Source organism: Cyprinodon variegatus, unplaced genomic scaffold, assembly GCF_000732505.1.
Source record: "Cyprinodon variegatus isolate N-32 unplaced genomic scaffold, C_variegatus-1.0 Scaffold109, whole genome shotgun sequence".
NCBI lineage: Eukaryota > Metazoa > Chordata > Actinopteri > Cyprinodontiformes > Cyprinodontidae > Cyprinodon > Cyprinodon variegatus.
The window spans coordinates 1,065,021-1,088,305 of record NW_015150562.1 but is presented as its reverse complement, the minus strand read 5'-3'; the positions used below and the strand labels follow the sequence as shown (position 1 = coordinate 1,088,305).

Sequence of the window (23,285 nt, the reverse complement as noted above, 5' to 3'; positions counted from 1 at the left end):
AGTTCTTATCTATCATACCTGAATTCCGGAGTTTTGTTTTTTTACTTCTTACCGGAAAGGCTTTGATATTTTAATCTAATCGAATTAACTGATAAAATACTTTAAATTGGTTAAAAAAAATAGACTTAAATAATAAACATTTTTACATTAAAGGTCACAGAATAAGTACTATTTAGGATATAGATTAGAAAGTAGATTTGACATATTTATAGAATTTACTACTACAATATTTTATTTTAGCTAATAATAATTTTAAACAGCTATTAATGAGAAAAAGATGCGATTAACTGTGTCCGAAATTGTGACTTTTACAAACAACAATTATTTGTCAATAACTTAATAGGATGTTTTTACCTGGTGTCTGAAATGTGGCTCCACTGCGCCCCCTACAGGAGAAGGAGAAACCTCACGAAGGCTCCAGGCCGGTGAGGGCGGTGTTCGTGTCCGGTGGGAAAATCCTGAGCACCGGCTTCAGTCGCATGAGCGAACGGCAGGTGGCGCTGTGGGACCCGGTAAGTGACAGCAGCAGGGTGATTGTCGTTTTAGTAAAGAATTTATAGAACAACCATAATAATAAATGTGTTACTACAATTATTATTATGAATAATGATATTAAAAACAACAATAATAATGAGGATGAAGTTTAATAACGTTGAATAACTTCGATTTCTCAATTATGGCTTTATTTTGAGAAACAGTTTGGGTTAATTCTAATCTAAATTAATTCTAAAACTAGTAGCAAAACATGTGGAATGTGTTTCTTGCTTTATATATTAGCATTTGAATAAAAGGAGCTAGTTTATATTCATTTTAAATGCTTTTATTCTATTGAACCAAGCAGTTATTAATCACCAAATCTCCAGACATCTTGTAGGAATTTAAAATATTATATTTTACAGTTAATCTATAAATTTGATCATATCACTAAATCTTATTTTATTTAAATTTATATTACTTGCATAAGATGATTTTAAAGCCCAAGTTCATTCCTTTACTTTTAGGATTTATTATGCTACATTATTCACAAACTGTAGTGACCTTAGGAGCCAACATCAGAATCAGGATACTGACTATGTGAAAAGTAACAATTAGTAAAGTAACTATTGCTTAAGATCACCTTAAAAGAATGTATGGCTCAGTTAAAAAGAAATGAAATTGACTAACAATAGCAAGTAGATTTGTTCTAATATATACAAAAAAAAAAAAAAACTACATAGAACATCTTGCACAATAAGACTCAAAAAATGTAAACAGAATCCCACTTTTATCATTTGTCAGAAAGAATTGCAGAAGATTTTCACCCAGCTGTTTCACAACAGCCAGATTGCAACACATCGGGTGTTATCTCTGCAAGAAACCGCAGAGGCATCAGTTAAATAAATCCCTTATTTACTGCCAGTCTGTCGACTCTCTTTAAGGACTTCCTTTGGTTATTATGAAAGCAGTAAACATTCTACACGATTGTATTTTCATAGACCAACTTTGGAGAGCCACTGACCCTGCAGGAGCTGGACACAGGCAGCGGCGTCCTCCTCCCTTTTTTTGACCCAGACACTGGAATCGTCTACCTCTGTGGAAAGGTTGGCTTCAGATTGGGAAACAGTCTGTGATTCTCACCCACAAAGACACAAACAGCTCAAGGCTTTCTTTGATGGCCTTCTTACAGGGAGACAGCAGCATCCGTTACTTTGAAGTGACAGATGAAGCTCCTTATGTCCACTACCTGTCCATGTACAGTAGCAAGGAGAGCCAGAAAGGGATGGGATACATGCCTAAGAGAGGCCTGGAGGTCAACAAGTGTGAAATTGCAAGGTAAGCGAAGCTGCTTGGATCTGAAGCTGGTTTGAAGTTTGAATTAAGACCTTTTGTTTCTAAGCTGCTCCTGGAGGGGCTAAATATCGTCATAAAGGAACCCAGTTTCCTCTGAGGCCACAAGCAGAACCATATTTCTCCAGTTAGGATGAATTTAACTATATTTTAGCAAAGTTACAGCCTCAAATAAATCACAGTTTTATCCCCAAAACGACCAACAGGTAAAGAAATGGTGGGTTGTCTTAATATTTTTAGCAATTTGAGTGATAACTTATTCAAATCTTTCTATCTTCAGGTTCTACAAACTCCTTGAGAGGAAATGTGAACCCATAGTAATGACAGTACCACGCAAGGTGAGTAATAAAACACTGTGAGACTCATCCTTGTACAGTAGGTTATGTCGCAACTAGCTCACTGTTTCCTCTTTTGGCTGCGTAGTCGGATCTGTTCCAGGAGGACCTGTACCCTGACACCATCGGCCCAGAGCCCTCGGTTGAAGCTGATGAGTGGTTTAATGGGAAAGAAGCTCCACCTGTTCTGATCTCCCTAAAGGATGGGTTTGTAGCCACCACCAAGGCCAAGGAATTCAAAGTCCACAAGAGCCTCTTGAAGACCACCACTGCCACTGCAGTAGGCCAACCAGACAGCAGCGGGGTGAGAAAAGACTGGAACATTTACTGATTTTGGATTAAGGGTGCCTGGTTGGGCCATTTCTTATTAAAATTCTGCACTTTGATGTATTAATGCACATACCTTTCTGTTTTGTCAGGAGGTCCAGTCTCTAAGGAAGGAGGTTCAGGACCTGAAAGCAGCTCTAGAGGAGCTGACCAATCGTGTAAAAGAGCTGGAGACCAAAAATTAAAAGCTTAGAAATTCAGAAAATGTGAAGGAAGGAAAACTATAAACAAGAGCAAAATCAAAAGCAAAAAAAAAGGAGCAAAAAAAAAAAAAAAACTGGAAGAAAACTTCTGTTAATATTTGTTGTGAATTACAGGAGAAGATCAAAACTGCAGATGTCAGAAAACGTGTTTTAGCCTGAAGCTTGAATTTGTTTTGTTTGTCTGTGGGAACAATTTTTGATTTATATTTTAATATATGTGTTTAAAATAAAAGTCCTCTGTATTTTCCAAAGTCTTCCTTCGCTCTAACTTTTTTTTTGTTCCTTTTTATTACATATAGAAAACCAACAGCTATATTGCACAAAGACCCAGATATACGTGTGAGTTCTTGCTACAGAAATAGACAGAAAAATTAACCTTTCCTTAAAAAGTATAGAACGAGTTTTTTAAATAAAATAAAAAATCACATAAGAGTCAATCACCCACAGAGTGATTCATTTCATGCATTTATTTCTGTACAGTATATTATTGCATTTCTCATAAAGTAGAAAAAAACTGCTTAAAACATATCAGCCAGCTAAATGTCTGGATGAAACAAATGATTTTGACAGGCTCCAGTCCAGACAAACAACTCCAGTACTTGTTGATTTTACCTGTTCTAGTCTCTATTTTAAATGCTTTGCACAAGATACACAATGCTAATCTTTCTGTCTTTAAATATATTTGGAACCATAACATACATATAAAATCAGAGAAAAGGTTTTTAAAATTACACTTCCTGAATCTAGACTCTAGAGTGGAGAGAGAAGATTTTTGTGCAGAAGAAGATGTTCATTAGCTTCACTCGATGCTGCTGGTCAGTCAGGAAGCAGGTGATTTACTGACAGGAAGGATTTGAGCTGGGTAAGGGTTTCTAGGTGGACACGTTTCTCTGCTGTTGTTTTCCAAACATGGGGCTCTTTGAAATCAAAGCTTATATATATATATATATATATATATATATATATATATATATATATATATATATATATATATATATATATATATATAAAAAAAACTAGTTTAGCAGTGTTGCTAAAGTTTAGCAGTTGTTCTGGCTTGTGTCGAGTAAGCCATTTTGCAATAGAAATAAAACTATCAAAAATTAAAACAGGAAATTATAATGGGCACAAGTGATTTTTAGCATGCAGGATCTATTCTTTTTGCAGCAATCTCTAGTAGCACCTGTAACCCCCTACTCTCTTTCATATAGAATTTCTTGCAGATTTTATTCAAGCCTGAAAGGATTGTTGCTGGGACACTGTGGTTCATCCTTATCTGCAGAGCAGACCTCCAGCCAGAACTATCAGTGAAGCAGGAGCTCATCCAATGTAGATACACAGTCTCCTCTCGTTTTTCTGCATACAAGATGAGACTTCATTGATGTTCCTGCAAAAACTGTGGCGTCAAGCTATTTGAAATGAACACCTGGGGTTTGTTTCATGAGGCAGGTTTACCAAAAACTCTGAGTTGTGCAAACCTGAAAACAGGTCAACTCTGACTCTGGTTCACAAAGAGAGTTGGAAAATGGCAACCGCAAAGAGGCTACAGTGAAAGCTGCAACAGCCAAATACCTGCAACGGTTAAGGCAAGTTCTGAAAAGTCAGTCCAATGACATGAAAAAGGTCTAGACAAGGTCTGCTTTTATTTTTCTTCTATTTTGTTGTTTAATTCATTTAATGCACTTTATATTGGCCTTGTACTGAATTGTGATTTATAATGCTATGCTTTGTCAGTAATCAGATAACCTTCTGGGGTAATAAGTAGGCCTAAGAAGGAATTTCAGGTCACTGATATTAAAACACGAAAGCTACTCATAATGTGTTGTGGATTCCAACCCAAATCCAGTATTCACAGAACATACACCTAGAGAAAAGAAGGAGGGAGAGGTCTATTGAGGATCAAAGTCACCGTTGATGATTAAGCATCCATCTGGATGATGGCCTTAAGGGATGAAGTGCTAAATGAATGTCACACACAATGGAAGATGGAAGAGAAGGAATCATAATAGGAGGAAAAACCCCTGCATGGGATGTACTAGTGATGGACATCTAGAGTGGCCAATATGACCAAATCCTACCTACCTGGTTAGTACTGACAGAGATTTCTAGATTGGAGAATGGCCCAAATCAGTGTCATTGTTTCCATTGTTACTTTTGTATGTCAGAGCTCTGATGCTTTGATGATTGAGTTATATCTGATAACAATGGGAAGGGAAGCGCTGATATTATACCTCTGCCTTGTGAAATCTGTGCTTTTATTGACCCTTATTCTGAAGCTCTGAACATGTCGGCTGTGTAGAACATTTTTTCATTTTACGGTTTTAATCTTTTACACTGAGATCGATCATGTTTTACTTATAATGGGGTTTGTCACGTTTAGCAGACATTTTTAGCAGTACATTTTTTTTTGTTATACCTTGTATACATGAAATAATCTATTTTAGAGACCGAGAAACATGCTCCTCATGATGTGGTGGCCACAGTTAAAGTCTAATGGATCCATTGAAACAGTGAAGATGTACAGAAGAGGAGAAAGGATGTGAATTGATGAATTGGTGTGAATGTTGTTTATCGTTTCTCTTCCCAGGGAAAAATTTTACCGATGATAAGAACTCAAATTAGTATTAAAGCTACTGATGTCAATGCTCGCCCATCTTAAACATTAATGTTTTTAAAAGAGGTAAAAGAGATGTGATACAAACCAGAAAACCATTTTTTATATAGATTTTATTAGGTACACCAACCTTTATTAGGACAGACTTGAACTGTAAAAAATGGAAGCATAATTATTCTATAGATAAGTGAGAGAAGTGCTTTGTTCACATATAAAAAGTGTTTCCTTAAAGGCCAAGCAGGTTTCCCACAGAACAGTAGAAAACAAACATAATCTGCCATATACATAAAAACCCATGAGCAGTTCCCTCTGCAGTTTGCCACAAACCATAGGAGAAATAGTAAAAGAAACAAAAAGATTCTCTGGACAGATGAGATAAAAACTACAAGTTGCACGAAATAAAGCAGCTCCTAAACTGTTGCACTGAGGTGACACATAACCGTTTGTCAATTCTTGGCTAGAGAATTAGCCTTTTCTCTAACCAAATTCAAAAGCACAAAAAGCACCTGAAATATTTTAATAACCTGACCTGTTTTTGGTATGTGCACCAGCATTTGATATCAGTTAGTTAAGGGACAATTTTTTTTTTTTTTTTTTTACCTTCCTGTCTGAGTAATTCTATTCAATGATCAGTGCATTATGGCGAAATAATAATGCTTTTTAATTATTATTTTAGAATTATAAATAAAATACAATGTTGTGGAATTTCAGATCACAATCTTTGATTTTACAGACAAAGCTCTTTTGTAAAAGATTCTGATTACGTTTCCTCAGGAGTAACACATGCAGGCAGCTATTGAATTATTATTTTTGCTGCTCATAAAAGAACTTTGGATAACTTACTTTTTAAAGTAGAATTAATTAATTAATCTTATATATAGGTAGAAGCAAAATATATTTTTTTCGTACTTTTTTTTAGATGTTAACAATTATTTCTGAAAGTGAAATAATGCTTTTGGTGCTGTTCAAGTTTTAGTTTTGAGTTTTCAATGGTTTTGTTTCCATTTGCTGTTATTCTAGTTGTCATGTAGCCTATTTCTTCTTTCCCCTCCGTTGCCCTCTTGTGTCAGTCTCCCTCTCCCAGCTCCCTTTTAGATTCTTCTGTCCACACCTGTTCCCAATCTGCTGATTAGCCTGGTCTTTGTTCAGTCTCCCATTTATACTCCTCCTCTTCAGTTACTGTTTTTGCTGGTTCCTCGTTGTTTCTTTGCCACTTATGTTTTCTTTGATTTCTCCTGGATTTTGGCTTTCAGTGTTTTATTTTTGGACTTGCTTCTGTTCCCTTTGGATTATTAAACCTGCAAGAAACCCCTTCTGCTTCAGTCTCTGCATTTGAGTCCTCAAAAACCTCCATAACCTGACATGTATTGTATTTGTTTTGCCAGAAGTATTCACTCGCCTTCATTGACTTATATATGACCAGAGGTGTCACCTAACTTAAATAGAAATTTTGGTTATCTATACCTTACTGAAGAAATTATTTTTTAGACAACTTTTTACTTCTATTCCTTACTTTTTTTTGCTTTTCTACTTTCTACTCTTTACATTTTACAAATAGACTCGTTAGTTTTGTTTCATTTAGGCTAATTATTTTTATGGCCTGTCAAAATCATCTGTTTCATCTAGACAATTTTTTTGTGGTTGGACTCGACTCAACTCTAAGAAAATTAAGTATGTGGAAGTTATTATCCAGAATTTTTGAATTGTTACTTCAATAGCTTCTGTCCTTAACATTTTTCCCCTGCATTACTTTTATTTTTATTCTTTAAGTAGTTTTTAAAAGCTGAAGTTAATACCCTAACTTCTACAAAAGTGTTTTTAAACAGTGAAATTTACACTTCTACTTGAGTAATAAACATTAATACTTTTAACACCTGCATATGATCTATTCATCCCATTCCTAATCCATAGGGGTCTACCCTTTGCAGCTAGACCAGCTTAACCTCTTTGTGGGAAAATTATCCACAAGGTTCTGTGATGTTTCTGTAAATTTCTGACCTTCTTCCAGAAGTGCATTTGTGAGGTCACACACTGACACTTGAAGAAAAGGCCTGGGTTTCAGTCTCCGATCTAATTCATCTCAAACATGTTCTATAGAGTGCAGGCCAGTCTGCTATATCCACATCAGACTCCGCCTTTCATGTCTTTATGGACCTTGCTTTATGTTCTAGTGCACAGAGGAAGGTCCAAACTGTTCCCACAGAGTTGGGAGCATGAAATCATCCAAATTGTATACTAAAGCTTTAATAGTTTCTTAATCATAATGTCCCCTCCACCAAAACAAGGCAGTCAGACAAGCACTGTTCTCCTGGCAACGACCGAACCCAGTGACGCTGAGAAACTAGTCCATGCATTTGTTAGTTCAATTACTATTGTAATTCTTTACTATGAGTAAATCCATAAACTGTAGTTAAAAGCCTTCAGCTGATACAATAAGCAGCAGCCAGAGTTCTGATGAAAGTTCATAAGTCGATTCATATTTCTGGAATTTTAACTTCCCTTCATTTGCTTCCTGTTAAAGCTAGAATAGATTTGTATCAAGCCCTAAATGACCAAGCCCCGTCTTATATCAGAGATCTGATTGTTCTTTATGTTCCTTACAGAGCGCTTCACTGTAAATCTACAGCTTTAAGTGTGGTTACTAGAATTTATAAAAGAATGGGAGGCAGACCTTTTAATCTTTAGGCTCCTCTCCCGTTTTACTCTGTGAGGCAGACACTCTGTCTACTTTTAAGACAAGACTTTAAATTTTCCTTTTTGAAAAAGTTTATCAACAGAGCGACGTTTGCTTTGTAGATGAGTGAGTAGAGAAGCCAGAGGAGGTAGAGTGAACGGCGCTATCCGGTGGGGGAGGGTTCAGTTTGGACTGACGTTTTTTTTCTTTACTCTGCAAGTTTTATCAATAGAAAGTAATGCAAAAAAAGTAAGGATTAATTGAGAAAATTTTTTAATAAAAATGTTCTCTGCATGCATCTGGTTAGGAATTAAGCTGGCAGCTTTCTGAATAGGAATAAAGAAATTATAAATGAAATGGCAAAAACATAAAAAGGGATTTAATAAGCACATTTTTTGGCAGCTGAAATATTATATTGAAAATAAACACGGATATCTGATTCCACTAACAAAGACATTTTCTGTATCTCAGTATTTCTCTAGGGTACCATTTCAAGGACTCTAATGGGAATAATACAAATTTCCCAATATATAAGAAATCAAATATACAGGTCAAACATTTTTTGCCAAAAAAAACAAACAAAAAAAAACAACCTTGAACAGAGTTAACAGAATTTTAAAAATTTTTTTGCATGCAATTATTAGCCGGCAGTGTTTACACAGCAATCTCTGGTGTCCCCTTTCCACTTTTCTCTATTCCATTTCCTTTTCTAACCATCTAGTGGACACCAGTCTCTTTCATAAAGCTTCTACACATAATTGTTGTCTGGAGCTGAAGCACTGCTGCTGTAGCACTTTGCTTTTCCTCCTGAGCTGCTGTATTTGGGTCTGCTAAGCCTGCAGACCAGACCTGCAGTCAGAATCAGCAGCATACCTGCTGCACAGCCGACATCGAGGCACACTCCAATATTTGTCTTCTGAAAGATCTGTGACCCAGGTTGGAGGATATCTTTTAAAGTGATATAAGCCGAACAGCTGACTGGGATGATCGCCATGAAGCCACCCAGCAGCAGGCCCACTGCAGCCACCATGAGGATTCTGGGCTTGGCGTCTTCGTTCTGAGCATATTTGGTAAAGATGGCACCGTAGAACAGGATGAAGAGGCTGAGCCCACTGAGGATGCAGCTGAAGACAACCAGGACTCGTGGAGCTTGCAGGTCAGGGGATACCTGCTGCTGGGAGTCGTACAAACTGCAAACCTTCTGTCTGTTTCCCTCCTTTACACAAATCTTCCAAAGACCCTCTTGAACCACCTACACAACCAAAGACACAGAAACAGGCATTTGCAAACACTGTATTTAATTTTTTTTTTCACTGCCTTACCTTTTTTTTTTTGCTCAATGCAGGCATAATGGGATAATATTTTTAATGATAGAACCAAGTCATTACATTATATTTTCCATATGTAAAATATAATCTAATGACTAGATAAACAATCTAGAAAAGTCAAGGTAATGATGCCGGGATTTTGGTTTAAATTTCTGATTTAAAAGCAAAGCAGTTAAGAGAATATGATTACTACGGTAATTAAACTAGACCTTTACCAGCATGGGCTGAAAGGCCACTCAGGGAGGAAGAAGTAATTAGCACCATAAAAACCAGATGTCTATGGTTACAGTACATGTGGGGGAGAAAGGAGGAAGCTTGCAAGTAGCAGCACACCCTCCTAACTGTTAAATGTAAGGGGGGTAGCCTTATGTTCTGTACTTTGCACAAGGGGACTGATCACTTTACAAAATACATTAATGACAAATAAAATAACCTTATATGGTGAAGAATTCAGGCAAACTATCAATGAGATACTTTTAGAAAGACAGTTAACATATTTAAGAAAATTACGATTTTTAAAAAAAAATAATTTATTAATTTTATTCATATTTGACCTTTAATAAATACAGACAAATAATCTTCCAGGAAAACAAAGAGAAGCATAAAAAATGTAAGCATTCAACTATCTTCAGTTTATGTTTTATAAATAACACATCATATAAGGCTTTAATTATTTACCCTTCAAATTTGCCACATCCACATTCATTTCATACAATATTATGTAATCAATTTCACAAAAATTATTTTTAAGATATGCATGTTTCATTAAATGTATGCACTTTTCCATGTCTTTGCTATATATTTATATGTTTTTTCTATATCTGTTTAAAACACTTAGTCGGATTTCAAAGATTTGAAATGAGTTAACTGGTTTAAGTGCACTTCACATCTTTTTGATCTGTTCTGGTGTTTTAGAACATTCTGGGATATTTAACTTTAATAATTTTTTTGATATTGGTTTAATTGTATGTTCTGCTGTATTAATTTGTGCTGACCTCCACAGAACATTTTCTGCAATAATATATTCTACTATTGATATTTCTGACAGTCTAAAAATGTTTACACGCACATAGACTGTTATGGAGGGCCAGTATTCCATAAGATGAAAGTATGTAAGTTTTTGATATAATAATAATATTTACATGGAATAAAAAATCTGTGAAAAAAATGACAAACGTAAGAAAGTTTCTACAATATTTTTATAACATAAGAAATTTGGTCATGCTACTGCCCCGAGTGCTATAGTGTTTCTCCACACTGGAGAGGTGGCTCCAACAGAAACCTGGAGACACATTAGAGATCTCAGTCCAGAAATGTGGCGTTCTAGGGATGTCTAAGATAATGAGATGAACCATCAAACTCCTATTAATCTGGTAGAGGACCAGAGCTTTAGATGAAGGAACCACCCAGCAGAACGAGGGGTGGATGAGGGAGAGCAGTGTTTTTTTAAAGGTCATTAAAATGCACTTATTTTTAAATACCTGACTGTTCAGTAAATAGTATCCTTCTCAAATATACCTACATTCATAATACTACATATACAATAATGTGGAGGAAAACATATAACAGCTAGTAAAACTTAATTATTTTAATTTTCTATGCCATAAAGAACTTTTTTGTGTTCTCTGAATTATAATATTTGTTACCTTTTGGGTCACAAAACTTGTTTTTTCAAAGGCAGTCACTCTCCAGCAAGGTAGGCTGCAGCACACAATGACCCCAACAAACCCGAGGACCCCGAGGGCCAGGCAAAGCTTCTCAACTGCTGACGATCGCATTCTGCAACAAACAAAATTCATTTTCTGTCCACAGACACAATCTAAAGCCCCGTGATTACAAACCTATGGTAAGCTTAAACATAGCTTAAATATAGCAAAACAAAGACATCATGTTTGATCTACAGAATCATTAGTTATACACAATACAGTAACTCACATCATGCCAATTGTGTCTTTTAAAGAATTTTTTTTTTTTATATTAATCGCTAAAAAGCAGTTAGTAAAAAAAGGCTGCTGTAGCGCCGAGTAACTGATCATATCATCTATTTTGATATAATAGCATCATTTAAGCAAACAAACATATGATATATTATTATATTTAAATGAAAAAAAAGCTTTATAATTAACTCTTTAAAACGTTATTTGCAGTAGGTAAATTATAGTTGGTACTGTCTGTTCACTGATTTTCTGGATTGCTTGGCAAAAAAAAAACATTAAGACAACAAATTTTTAAAACAGAAGTCCCTCTTTAACATGTTAACTAAAGTAACTAATGTGGATTTGTACTTTTTTAGGTTCAGCTTCTTTCCTACAACACGATAAGATAAGCTAAGACATGAAAATGTATTTATGTTTGTGTGTTTTGGAGAATTAAAGATGGTAAAGTGAAGTCATTAGTCAAGCCCCCAATACACTCAAGATTTTTTTCTATTTTATCTAAATGAATTTAAATAGGTAAAGAGCATGAACTCATACTGTACGACATTTTATAATTTTATCCGATATTCAAGTTTTTAAATCTTAAAATTTGCTTCGTCAACTTTTTAATTCTAAAGACGTGGCAAATGAAAAGAAAAAAAAAATTATAAAATGTATGTTTCATGCATCATATAGCTACCATTGCAGTCTAAAAAAAATTATATGCTTTTTTATCCATATCTTTTGGTCATTTGGTGCAAATAAATACATACAAAAAGCTAATTATACATTTTTTGATTACATTATGACCGTCTTTGACTGGCCAAGATTGCATGTCAGCCCACCCAGCATTGCCTCCTATGCCCCAGGACAAAAATACTAAAGATTCAACACAGCAGTAAGAGATGGAGTTTTAGCTTCAACATGGTTTTAGTGCACCTATAGAAAAAATGCTTCATGGCGATACATTTTATTTTGCAGGGAAAAAAGTTTACTTCTTCTTAAAAGGCACAATGGTTGTAGGAAAATACATTTGTGACTGCAGCAGCACAGTTGAGTACTCTATATAGGTTGCAAAACAAAAACTAATTGTAAACAAGAATCAAATGTGCCCTCACATAGATATTTAGAGCATGCTGAAAATTTCAATATTTCAATATATTAAGTCAATGAATACTAATTCTATCATCAGTGCGGTTGATTTTGATCAAAATAGACTCCGTTTCTAAGATATGTTTTTCACAACATTAAAATAAGGAAATGCTTACCTTTTTAAAAATATATGGAACAGTTGTGGTGTTTCCTCAGACTTTAAAGAACGATGATCACAGACTGCAAAGTAGTGCTGTTTGTGCAATTCTGGTTTCACATATAAAACTAAGGAGGTTAAACATGGGCTTTTTAACATCAGCTGTGGTTTCCTGTTCCTGGCAAATTGAGATAATGTCAACATGATATTGCCATCTAAGTCTATAGAAACAGGAAGAGATCATGCTTTAGGTCCCTTTATTTTGGTCAAAAATGTAGGTAGAATATTAATTATTTGATCTACATTGACCTATGTTCTGTGACTCACAAACTAGATATAAAAAATAAGAGGTTGGCAAGATTTTGGGTATTTTTTATTTGAAAAACTAAGCTTTGCAGATTTGAAGTTTTGCACTGTGAAGCAATCCCCAGATAGAAAGATGGATAGATAGATATGCCTTATTAGCAAAGGCTTTAATATAAGGAAGAAAAAATTTGACTTCCTGTAGAGTTCTGAAGAAACCTATCAGTTTTGCTAATCTGATTGTAAATGCTAAACACATTTAAACCTCAAGCAAAATGATTATATGTAGAGTATAATTGCATTCATCTTCCTGGACCCATTAAATTTTAAAATTATCTTTTGCTACAGTTACAAATGCATGCAGCCTGTGTAATAGAGACCAGGGTTTCCACCATTTAATTACATGTCATTATTGATATTGTGGAATGTGTAGTTTAAATGTGATTCATTTGCAGCAGATGTCTTCAGATATTTGGGGAGACAGTTTTGAGAGGCAGGAGGACTTGCCATCATTTCTGCAAAAAAAAAAAAAGAGTGGTTATGAAATGTCTCAGTCTGTTTCCCTTGGATATTGGTTGAACATATACCTGGTTTAGAGTCTTCCCAGTAGGGCAGGGCAGCAAAAAGAAAAAAATTGTAGGACATACGGAGAGTAGTGTTGAAAACAATTGATTTGAAATCTATTTATTCTTTTGATTGACTTTACTTTTGCTTGATTATAATTATAATAATTCGGCAAAGCCTTACCTGCATATCCCGACTATCATGTCATTCGGATGTACCAATCTTCTTCTGCCCTCCAAGCCTCCTCAAAAGCCAATAGCATCAGACTTTCCTTTATAAGCTGCATATGATGGTCAAATGCGGGGGAAAGATCCCCATTCCCATAGATTAACATCATCAACAGTGCTCAGCTTCATGTCTAGTGCCTTGGTCTGAGCACCAAAAATCTTTTTATAAATTAATGCAAATAAGGACTTTAATTGCCTCCTTGTTGGCAGTAATATTTAATGGAAACCATGTTTTATTTTAAGGTCCTGTTTCTAGAGGTCAGATAAGTGAGAACTTAAAAGATTTCTGGGCTAAATATTTTCCAGTTTTAGAAAGCCAGATAGCAAGTCTCCAGGTTAGTACTACAAGTTACTTTGTAAACCTGCTTTGGTTAGTAGATGGATTTATTGAATTTACCCTGAGTATGTTTCACATTCAAGCTGAGACCGGACAGGAAGAAGGTTTGAATTCATTTAATTTTATTTAATCTTATCTCCATCAGCTGTAACATGTACAACTACTTGTTCACAGGACAACATTTCAGCAGCCCTCAAATCATCACAAACAGAACAAAATACTAATAAAACAACCTCATCCATTCCCAACCGGTCCTTCATCTAAACATTCACACACTGACATGTTGTTACAGCAAGAACATGTGTTAGTTATTATTAATGAGTCATCATTGTGTCAGACCCAATATATTAGACCAAATCACATCAGCTTCTCATTTCTCCAGACAATAATTTCAACCAAAAGTTAGGTTATGAAAAAATGCTTATTTACAAGGATTTTACAATGGCAAAGTGTTGCAACCATGCATTAGATAACCTTTTCCATAATTACATTTATTTATAGGTTTTTAACCTGTTGGTTATCTAGAAATCATAGAAGTGCACTGCTTAAGGTGGCTGCACGTTGAAGTAGCTCTACTAGCTCGACTCTGATCCTCTTATTTTGCAAGAACTTCGGCTTCTCCTTTAGTTGATTAGTTTCTTTTTTTTAACATTTTTTTTCCCTCTGGTGTTGAATGCTGTGTGACCAGAAGGATTTTTACTGTTTTTTTTTCCCCCTTTTTGGATACTTCTTATGATATGTTACCGTAGCAACCATAGTAAGTTATTTTTTTTTTATTACAAAAAAGACTCATAAACAAAGATTTGCAGACTGGTATCCTCTCTTGAGTGCTGGTAAGAACTGAATACTTCTCTGTCATATCTCTTGTCCTTTGTTAGATGGGATCTTGGACTTTAGATCTTCTGCGTTTAAATGTCCTGAAATTAATTTGCCACAGCAGGGTAGCATCTTGCTTTACCCTGTCTGTAGTAGTGTATTAAGTTTGATGGATGTACACAGTGTTGTCAAGGGACGGCTTTGAGGCTGGATAAACATTAGGTAAGTTATGGACAGAAGAACCTTGGCTTTCAACCATGGTTTTCAACCATGTTCACCTTCCTCTTTGTACATAGTAATTTAGTTTAGTTTAGTTGAGTTTCTAGTTTTAGTTGAGTGTTAAACTGAAATATGGAGCTGAATGATTTTTGTTAATACACTCTCATATTTTGAACAGAAGTGGTGGTGAATTTATCCCATGTTTGTGCAGAATTAACTGTTTGACCATAATTAGTGCTCGAATCACTCTTTCATTTATTGTTCTAACACACAGCTAGTAGGGCGTGTATTCATAAACAGTATTTAACAGCCGAAATAATATCTGATTAAATAAGATATTTTACCACCCCTACACATCTTAAAGTATCAGAAACATAAATTCCCAGCTAGCTGGGAATTGAACAGATCATAAAATCACAACAAATGTAAGAAAAAGTTCAAAGTAAAGAAATAATAATTTTATCCAATTATTAGCTTCAATTATTTACAAGCATACTCTGGTGTCCCGTTTTCACTTTTTTTCTGGTTCACCTGCATTACTACCCATCTGTTGGACACCAGTCCCTTTCATAAAGCCTCTACACGTAGTTTTTGCCTGGAGCTGAAGCACTGCTGCTGTAGTACTTGGCGGTTCCTCCTGAGCTGCTGGACTTGGGTCTGCTGAAGCAGCAGAGCAGACCTCCAGCCATGATCATCAGAACCCCTGCTGCCCAGCCGATATAGATGCAAGCTCCCAGCTCTCTAATAGTAAAATGAGCGCACCAGCGAACTGGGATGATCACCAGGAGGCCACCCAGCAGCAGGCCAACCCCGGCCACCAGGCAGATTTTGGGCTTGGCATCTTCGTTCTGCACACATGTGGTGAAGTCTGCACCAAAGAACAGGATGAGGAGGCTGAGTCCACAGAAGATGCAGGCGATGATGACCATGGCTCGGGCAGCCTGCAGATCAGATGGTAAGGCCAGTATAGAGTCATACGCTTTGCACTGCTGCTGTCCGGTGCTCTGGGTCACACATATCATCCACAGACCCTCCTGTTGCTCCTATTCAGCCAAAGACACAGAAACAGATATTTGAAAAAAGTATATGTTGTTTTTTCTCAGGTAAAATGAGATACAATGACAATCTAAATGAAAATATTTATGAATCCCAATGAAACTTTCATACTTAGCTCCTACAATAATACTGTAGAGAAAATGAAGGGGTCTTAAAAAGTAAAACCTGGTTAATCTGGTGATTTAAACTATAAAATGCCTTTTGATGGTCATTGAATTACAAGTTTTAGTTACCTGTGTGGTAACAATATTGGCTCCAATGAAGGTGGTGACTTTCCAGAGAGGAAGGACACAACAGAGGATGGCCCCAATCAGCCCAATGACCCCAAAGGCCATAGAAACCATCTGAACCGCTGATTCCATTCTGCAAAAATATTTACATTATTTTTTTCATCTCAACAGGGCTTTCCTGGTTAAATAAAAAAACATTTTTCTAAATTGTATTACATCATAAATATGAAAATAAATACTGCAAAATCAGCATCTCATGATATTCAACATAAATCAGCTTTCATTTCCTAAACCATCATGTACAGGTCCTTCTCAAAATATTAGTAAATTGTGATTAAGTTTATCATTTTCCATAATGTAATAATAAAACATGAACATTCATATATTTTAGATTCATTGCACACTTACTGAAATATTTAAGGTCTTTTATTGTCTTAATACAGATGATTTTGGCATACAGCTCATGATAACCCAAAATTCCTATCTCTTGTTGTGAATTCGCACTATATAAGTAAACTGAATTGAATTAAATTGATTTCTGCCAGAAGTGAGCAGTATCAGAGTCAAACCTAGACGAAAAAGCTGGTCTACGTAGAGTTGTTTGTTTGGTTTATAATAGAGACTGGTCTTTATTCAAAGTTGCACAACAGGCCACGACTCCTGTCTGCTTATAGTAGACAAAAGTAATATTTGTCTAAATATTAACCTATTTTTGTCTTAAATAAAGTGATAGTATAACTTCGTTGTTTTTATTACAATGTACTATAACTCATTCCTGTCGCTTAACTGTTAAATAATTAGTTGTATCTATGCTAAGTTTCTTTTTTTTTCTTGCTTTTTTTTCTTGCTGTTAGCAGCTATTCTGACCATGTCCTAAGTCTGTCCCTGTTTTCCCTTATCCTCCTCATCTGAATCCTCCTGCCTTTCTATTTTTTTTTTTTTTTTTTGTGCCCGTGTGGCACTTGTGGCACAAAAACAAATATGCTATTAATGCTTATTAAGCTGAGCTTTTTTGCTTTGCATGTTTGTCCTTTATTATCCTCCATCTCAACATATTGAAAGGCAGTCATGGCCTGTCGCGTTGGTGCATTGCTGAGGAAACCTACAGTAATATCCAGTCCCGCTCTGGGACAAAGAGACTAAAGATTTTAACACCTAAGTCATAGGTTGACTATAACGTACTTCATGTGCCTTTAGCTCACACATGAAAGGGTCTAAAAGTGACTGACCATCTAACATACTGCTCAAGAGCTCATGATCTGATGTTATATCAGTGACTTTAGCAAAAAGAATGACAGAAATGTGAGTTTGAATAATTATGTTGCTTTGCGATACATTTTGTTCTGCAGGATAGCGTTATGCTTGTAGGAACTTACATTTGTAACTATAGCTATTTTTATGATTATAATATATAGGTTAAAGATTAAAATCTTGCTGAAGATCAAGCAGGCCTTCTCAGAGATTTTGAAGGTATTAGACATTCTAGGGCAGTTCAGCTGAACGATCATTTATTACAGACTGAAAGCAATCACAAACCCACGTCTTACTAATAAATGTTTAAAGGATGCTGAAAAGTATCAAATATTTAAATAAGACATTTAGTAATTTTTGTTGTAAAGCCATATATTTTCTAAAACATCAAACAAATTCAAATATGCTCACCGTTTAAGCATTATTTTCCGGATGAGTTGTGGTGTTTCCTCAGACTATAAAGGAGGTCGATCATAGCATGTGAAGTGTGCTGCTTGTGTAATTCTGGGTTCATATAGATAGCAAAAGAAAGAAGTTTCACAACGTCTGGGGTTTTAAGTATCTGCTGTGGTTTTCTGACTCTGAGAAATTAAGACGTTTCTGCCATTAGACACAGGACGTGATCAAGCTTTTGGTCTCTTTTTGCTGAAATTTGGCTAAAAGTCTTTAGTTTTTTTACTGTGAAAACCGTCTAGGACTCAAAAACTGAAGATTTGGGGATCTTTTAGGCTTGAAAAGCGAGGCTTTGCAGATTTTGACAGGATTTACAGAGGAAATAAATCAATAGATAAAGGATAGATAAATATGCCATTTTAGCAAAGTCTGAAATATAAAAAAAAATTAAATAAAATAGCATCCATTAGATGAGGGCAGCCTGATAGAGCAAACCTATCAGACTTGTTAGACCATCTGAAATCATCAACATTTTACATGTATTTTTAATCAGCCTCCTTGACACATGGCTTTTTAAATAATTAGACAATAATTTTAGACATCTCCATTACCATAAATCTGCTCATTCTATCATCACCAGCATTGCTCAGCTATACATCTTCTGCCAGATTAGGGGATAGCAGTGAGAGCTGCAGTGTGTCTCAGTAACAAAGTTGATGATTTAATCAACAGTATTCAGCTGGACTCATGGGAATCCTACAGGACATATTTATTTATCTCCTCATTCTTTCTGGAAAAGAACAGCCACATCCAATCACCCCATCAGGGAGAACTGAACATGAAAGTAAAAAACATATATATATATATTTTATGATTGCTTGTTTGTGTTCAGATTCACATTGCCTGTATGAACAACATAACAGTTACATTGCTTGATTTAGATTATTTGTTTGCTTTTAACAGTCATGGGCATCATGGGCCTAATAGCTAGTGCAAAAATGGTACATAGAGCAAAGAACAGTTGCAACACTATGTTGCATCTGTTCTGTCCCCACAGGATTTTGCAACTGACTGCTGTGGTGAAGACCAGGGGCATATTTAGGAAATCTGGGGCCCTAGGCAAAAAACAGGCATGGGGCCCTCTGAATTGAGAAGACAACACATAAAACAGATCCATTATACAGATACAGAAATGTTAATAGAATATACATACATTATTTGTTCTACCTTTTGTCCCTCTCTTTTTGTCCCTTTACTTGTTCTATCATCTCTATGTTTTGTACTCAGCTGACTTTTCATGCTGTCTCAAAAGGAAGGATTTTTTCCAAGCATTAAGCTCACTTAGCTGGTTGCTCCTTCCTGTGTTTCCAAAAAGGTGATGGCAAAAGTAAATAACCCTGTCCTTCTTTTCACTGTAGACAAGCCATGATTTGCTTATCTGTTCTTCATTTTTCATTTGTATGAAATAATAGCTGCATGAATCATGACGGCATAAAGGACAGAGTAGAGCAGGAGCAAATCTACTTGCTCAGGAGAGCAGAGTTCGGTGCTTTTATATGTTGTTGCTAAAGTTTCCACTAGCAGAAATAAGTTGCTAGATTTGGCACCAGGCGCTTTTTTAAATAAAAGTGCTAGAGGAGTCTGAAAAGTCACTAAATATAGCGACAAAACATTCTAACTTGGCAATAATGCTCTTCGCATCGTTTCTTTACAAAAGGTAATGCTGCTGTCTGTGTGGACCTTTCTAAACATGTGCAGCAAATGGACTGATCCAATGCGGTGGACACTGAAGGGGGGGGGGCTGAGACATCCTTAATATTATAAGCTTTCTGATGACATGTTAGCAAAAGGATTTTAATCAAAAAAAAAATTAATGTGCACAAATAATGTTGAATAGTTGTATTAGCTATACATGTAAACAGAGTTTTGTGGCAATTGCGTAGAATTACCTAATGGTAAAACAAAACCCCCCTGGTGAGGTTGTAGCGAAGACAAAAAGTAAAAGTCAATTTAATGTATGCAACAGAGAATCTCGTATAACATGTTAGGTGTCTATTTATTCAAAATCAAATTGATCTTAAAGGTCAAGTTGAAGGATGTCCCACATCTTCATTCTTATTTTTTTCCCCCAGTATGTCACAAGCCAAAAAAAGGACAACAGATAAGAGCGCCCCTCTATTAAATCTGTGATTTGTATTCAATGTTTTAGTCACCACAACCAACTCTGATTTCCTGGGTTTGCATTTTTGGATCCCTTCTTGCCATGTCAGTATATTCCCATGACAGGGTGCTGCCGTTAAAATGCTAGTTTGAATTGAGCTCAAAGGATCAGACAGATAACTTTGCACATATATGGAATAAATTCACCACAACTTTGATTCAAAATATAAAAATCTATAAATAAAAGTAATTCAAGACAAAGACATTTTAGTTAAAAACTCTTGACTATAGTGAAACCCAATTTAACTAAGCTGCTAGCTATTTACACATGAAAGCAGGAATGAATAATGGTTAAAAACCATAATCAATACTAGAAAAGCATTCAGCAGAGGTCTGACGGCTTGGCAGAGGCAGAGAAATAAAACTCGCATATGATCTGCATCATTACCAAATTAAAATTAATTGTTCCCTGACATGAGGCACACCTCTGGTTTAAAAAATAAAAAATCCACAAAGTCTGTTCATATGTTTTCAATTGATCCTGCAAACAAACCAACGTTGCCCTTTCTTTGTCTTCAGTGAAATACCCTCGGACTTTTTGAGTCCAATACTGAGGCTGTCAATAGTCAAAGCTGCCACCCTCTGGTTTATTTGGGAACTGTTAGACAATCTTTAAAAAAAAATCCTGAATCCAGATTATTACCTGGATATACGTATACCATAACCCCACACTACTAAGACCAGAGAGTATCAATTCCAAGAAGGACCAAGTCAACACCAAGACTAGTTCAGCTCTATATGTAAAAAAAAACATGTAATGTATAGAGTGTATTTCTTTAAAGTTAAGTCTAGTTTAAAGTCATCTTCATTGAAAAGGCGCTGATGTAATATATATATATATATATTTTTTTTTTTTCTTTTTTTATTAATTTTTTTTTTGCGATTTTGCCTAAGTTGTAGATCCTAAGCACAGTTAACATAAATATCAGATTTTAATACTTCAGCTACTGGGACAGTAACACAGAGACATTATAGGTTGTTGTTTTTTTTCGAACTCATTATGAAGGTTTTCATCAACCGGCAAATATTTGTAGTAATTGCATAACCTTTTTTTCTACTGGACCATCTCCAAGGACCAACCCAAAACACCCCCCAATCCCCCCCAACAGCACCAGCAAAGGCTCCCTGATTCTATTTAGATTGATCTATTTTTCATAAAACTCCTATATATTTTGGTGAGCAATTACAGAGGAATAAGGCTTTGTAAATCCTTTACATTAAGTGTCCTGCTTCATTAATCTTCTTAGTATTTTATTATACACCTATTTTTTTAAGTTAATATGTTGGGATTCATCTTTCCAGAGAAATTATTTCTTTCTAGAAAAAATGCCGATGTTCATAGGCTTTATGAACAGGCTTTAAGCGCATCAAGACTTAAAGTCGTAATATGATGGAGCAGGACAGGCTTTCATTATTAGTGCTTATTACTACTGCAAAGGAGAGACTTGTGAAATTAAAGAATGTGCCAAACAAAAAAGACGTCTTCTACAACAAAGTTATAGTGTGAAGTTCAGTTAGTGCTCTTCTCTTAGGGAGCTTCTGTGAATCCTGTTAAAAGAAAACAGGGGAATTTATGTCTCTGAAAATAAATTGGTGGTGACTGTTTAATTGTAATTGTGCGTAATATAATCTGCTGATGTCAGAAAAGGGCTACGTTTTTAACAGTGGTATTTGAGTTTTGCAGGTTTATTATTAAGTTTACATAATTGTTGACATATTTATGCAATTAAATCTCTGGCAGATCCTGCCTATACTAGCCATGGACCTTACTGAATGTTAATAGTTGTTGTATAATCAATGGTGATGTTCGGATAAGTCATGAAGAATGTGTAACTTTTCCCTTCAATTAACATGATAACATATTTGGTCAGTCAGTCGGACATGAGCCGCACAGCGCAGGCGCGGAGAATGTGGAATCTGAGGGTGTCAGGGTTCTGCCCTCTGTTTAAGTTTATTTTTAGTTTCTTTCAGTTGTTTTCTGTCAGTTTGTTGTTTCTGGAGTCACTCTCTGTTGCCCCTTGTTCCTGTTCCTTTGTCATTGGCTCCCTTCTAGTTTGTTCTATTCAGACCTGCTCCATATCAGCTCATTAGCCCATTCTTTGTTCTGTTTCCCACATATATACACCACCTATGCAGTTCCTGTTGGCTGGTTTCTTGTTGTTTTATTGCTTCATCATCTAATTGCTCCCCATGTGTGTTCACCCTGAAATTTATTGGATTTTTTTGGGTTCTCAGTATTTTGTATTTTTGCCTCTGTTGCCCAGGGATGTTTTATTAAATCAGCAAAACTCATCTCTGCCTCCTCATCTCTGCTTTTGGGTCCTCAAAACCTCCACTCAACCGTGACACAGGGTAAGTCAAGCTTTTCTCCTTTCAAACCTAAAGGAACGGTGGGGAACTAGTCAGTGAACTGTTTCACCTCTGTTTACTTCCTGGTTTGTTAGCCATCCATATGAAAATTCTCAGGGTTTCCAAAACAGGGGGCTACATCTTTGTCTCTCTCGACTTTGCAACGTGCATGCATCTAAAAAGGAGGACAGGGGTGCTATGTATTTTGTTTGTTTTTGAAACGATGGGTGTCATTCAATATATATTATATATATCTTATATCTTATATATTTTTTTGTGTGAAATTTGTCATTGGAAAATGTGCCAATCTCTTGACTTGAGTCCAGTTTTTCTATATATTCATTTTATTATTTATTTCAAACATATATGAATCTGAACAAGTTTCAAAAATATCTGCTGATCATTAAAAAACAAACAAAAAGAAAAACAGCATAATATACTAAAAGTGTCATCAAACAAAATTAATGAGGAAGCCAAAGAGTAAATGAGAAATACAATCAAAATCTTGTTTCCTGAGGCACATCTGGTTAGGGATTATGTTGGGCCCCTTTCTAAATAGAACTAAAGAAATCATAAAATAAATCACAGAATCATTAGGCAGTAGTTATCTAGAAAAATATTAGCTCTTTAAATCGCTGTGATATCTTATTTTCTTGCTAACATTTCAAAACATTTTCTGCATCTTAATATTTATTTATTTTTAGCCACAATATTTTTTTGAATTAAAATTTGATGTGTTTTTTAAAGAGGAATGCTGATACTATAATAGTTTTACCAAAAAAAAAAATAACAGTTCAAGTTATAGAAGTAATAACTGGATTCAGATGTTATTAGCTTCAATTATTTA

General features: G+C 35.4%; 3 protein-coding genes across 4 annotated transcripts in view; 1 reads left to right on the top strand and 2 right to left on the bottom strand.

The window, feature by feature from the left end:
* The window catches only part of LOC107084762 (coronin-1A-like), a 7,571-nt gene extending 4,622 nt beyond the window's left edge, over positions 1–2,949 (top strand). Inside the window, exons 6-11 of one of the 2 annotated variants that reach the window (XM_015374761.1) lie at positions 393–512; positions 1,476–1,580; positions 1,667–1,812; positions 2,108–2,165; positions 2,251–2,466; positions 2,582–2,949. In XM_015374761.1, the coding sequence (XP_015230247.1) occupies positions 393–512; positions 1,476–1,580; positions 1,667–1,812; positions 2,108–2,165; positions 2,251–2,466; positions 2,582–2,674 (738 nt within the window). In that variant the 3' untranslated portion in view covers positions 2,675–2,949. The remainder of the gene's footprint in view (positions 1–392; positions 513–1,475; positions 1,581–1,666; positions 1,813–2,107; positions 2,166–2,250; positions 2,467–2,581) is intronic. The other variant, XM_015374762.1, reaches the window with a different exon arrangement.
* Positions 2,950–8,273: 5,324 nt separating this feature from the next.
* LOC107084763 (claudin-4-like) lies at positions 8,274–12,595 on the bottom strand. Its single transcript, XM_015374763.1, has 3 exons — positions 12,493–12,595; positions 10,955–11,087; positions 8,274–9,232 (listed from the first exon to the last, which is right to left on the bottom strand). Exons 2-3 carry the CDS (start codon positions 11,084–11,086, stop codon positions 8,729–8,731), a joined length of 636 nt encoding a protein of 211 aa, XP_015230249.1. The 5' UTR covers position 11,087; positions 12,493–12,595; the 3' UTR covers positions 8,274–8,728.
* A 2,696-nt stretch (positions 12,596–15,291) lies between these two features.
* LOC107084760 (claudin-4-like) lies at positions 15,292–17,913 on the bottom strand. Its single transcript, XM_015374758.1, has 3 exons — positions 17,888–17,913; positions 16,229–16,358; positions 15,292–15,982 (listed from the first exon to the last, which is right to left on the bottom strand). Exons 1-3 carry the CDS (start codon positions 17,896–17,898, stop codon positions 15,518–15,520), a joined length of 606 nt encoding a protein of 201 aa, XP_015230244.1. The 5' UTR covers positions 17,899–17,913; the 3' UTR covers positions 15,292–15,517.
* Positions 17,914–23,285: the final 5,372 nt, after the last annotated feature.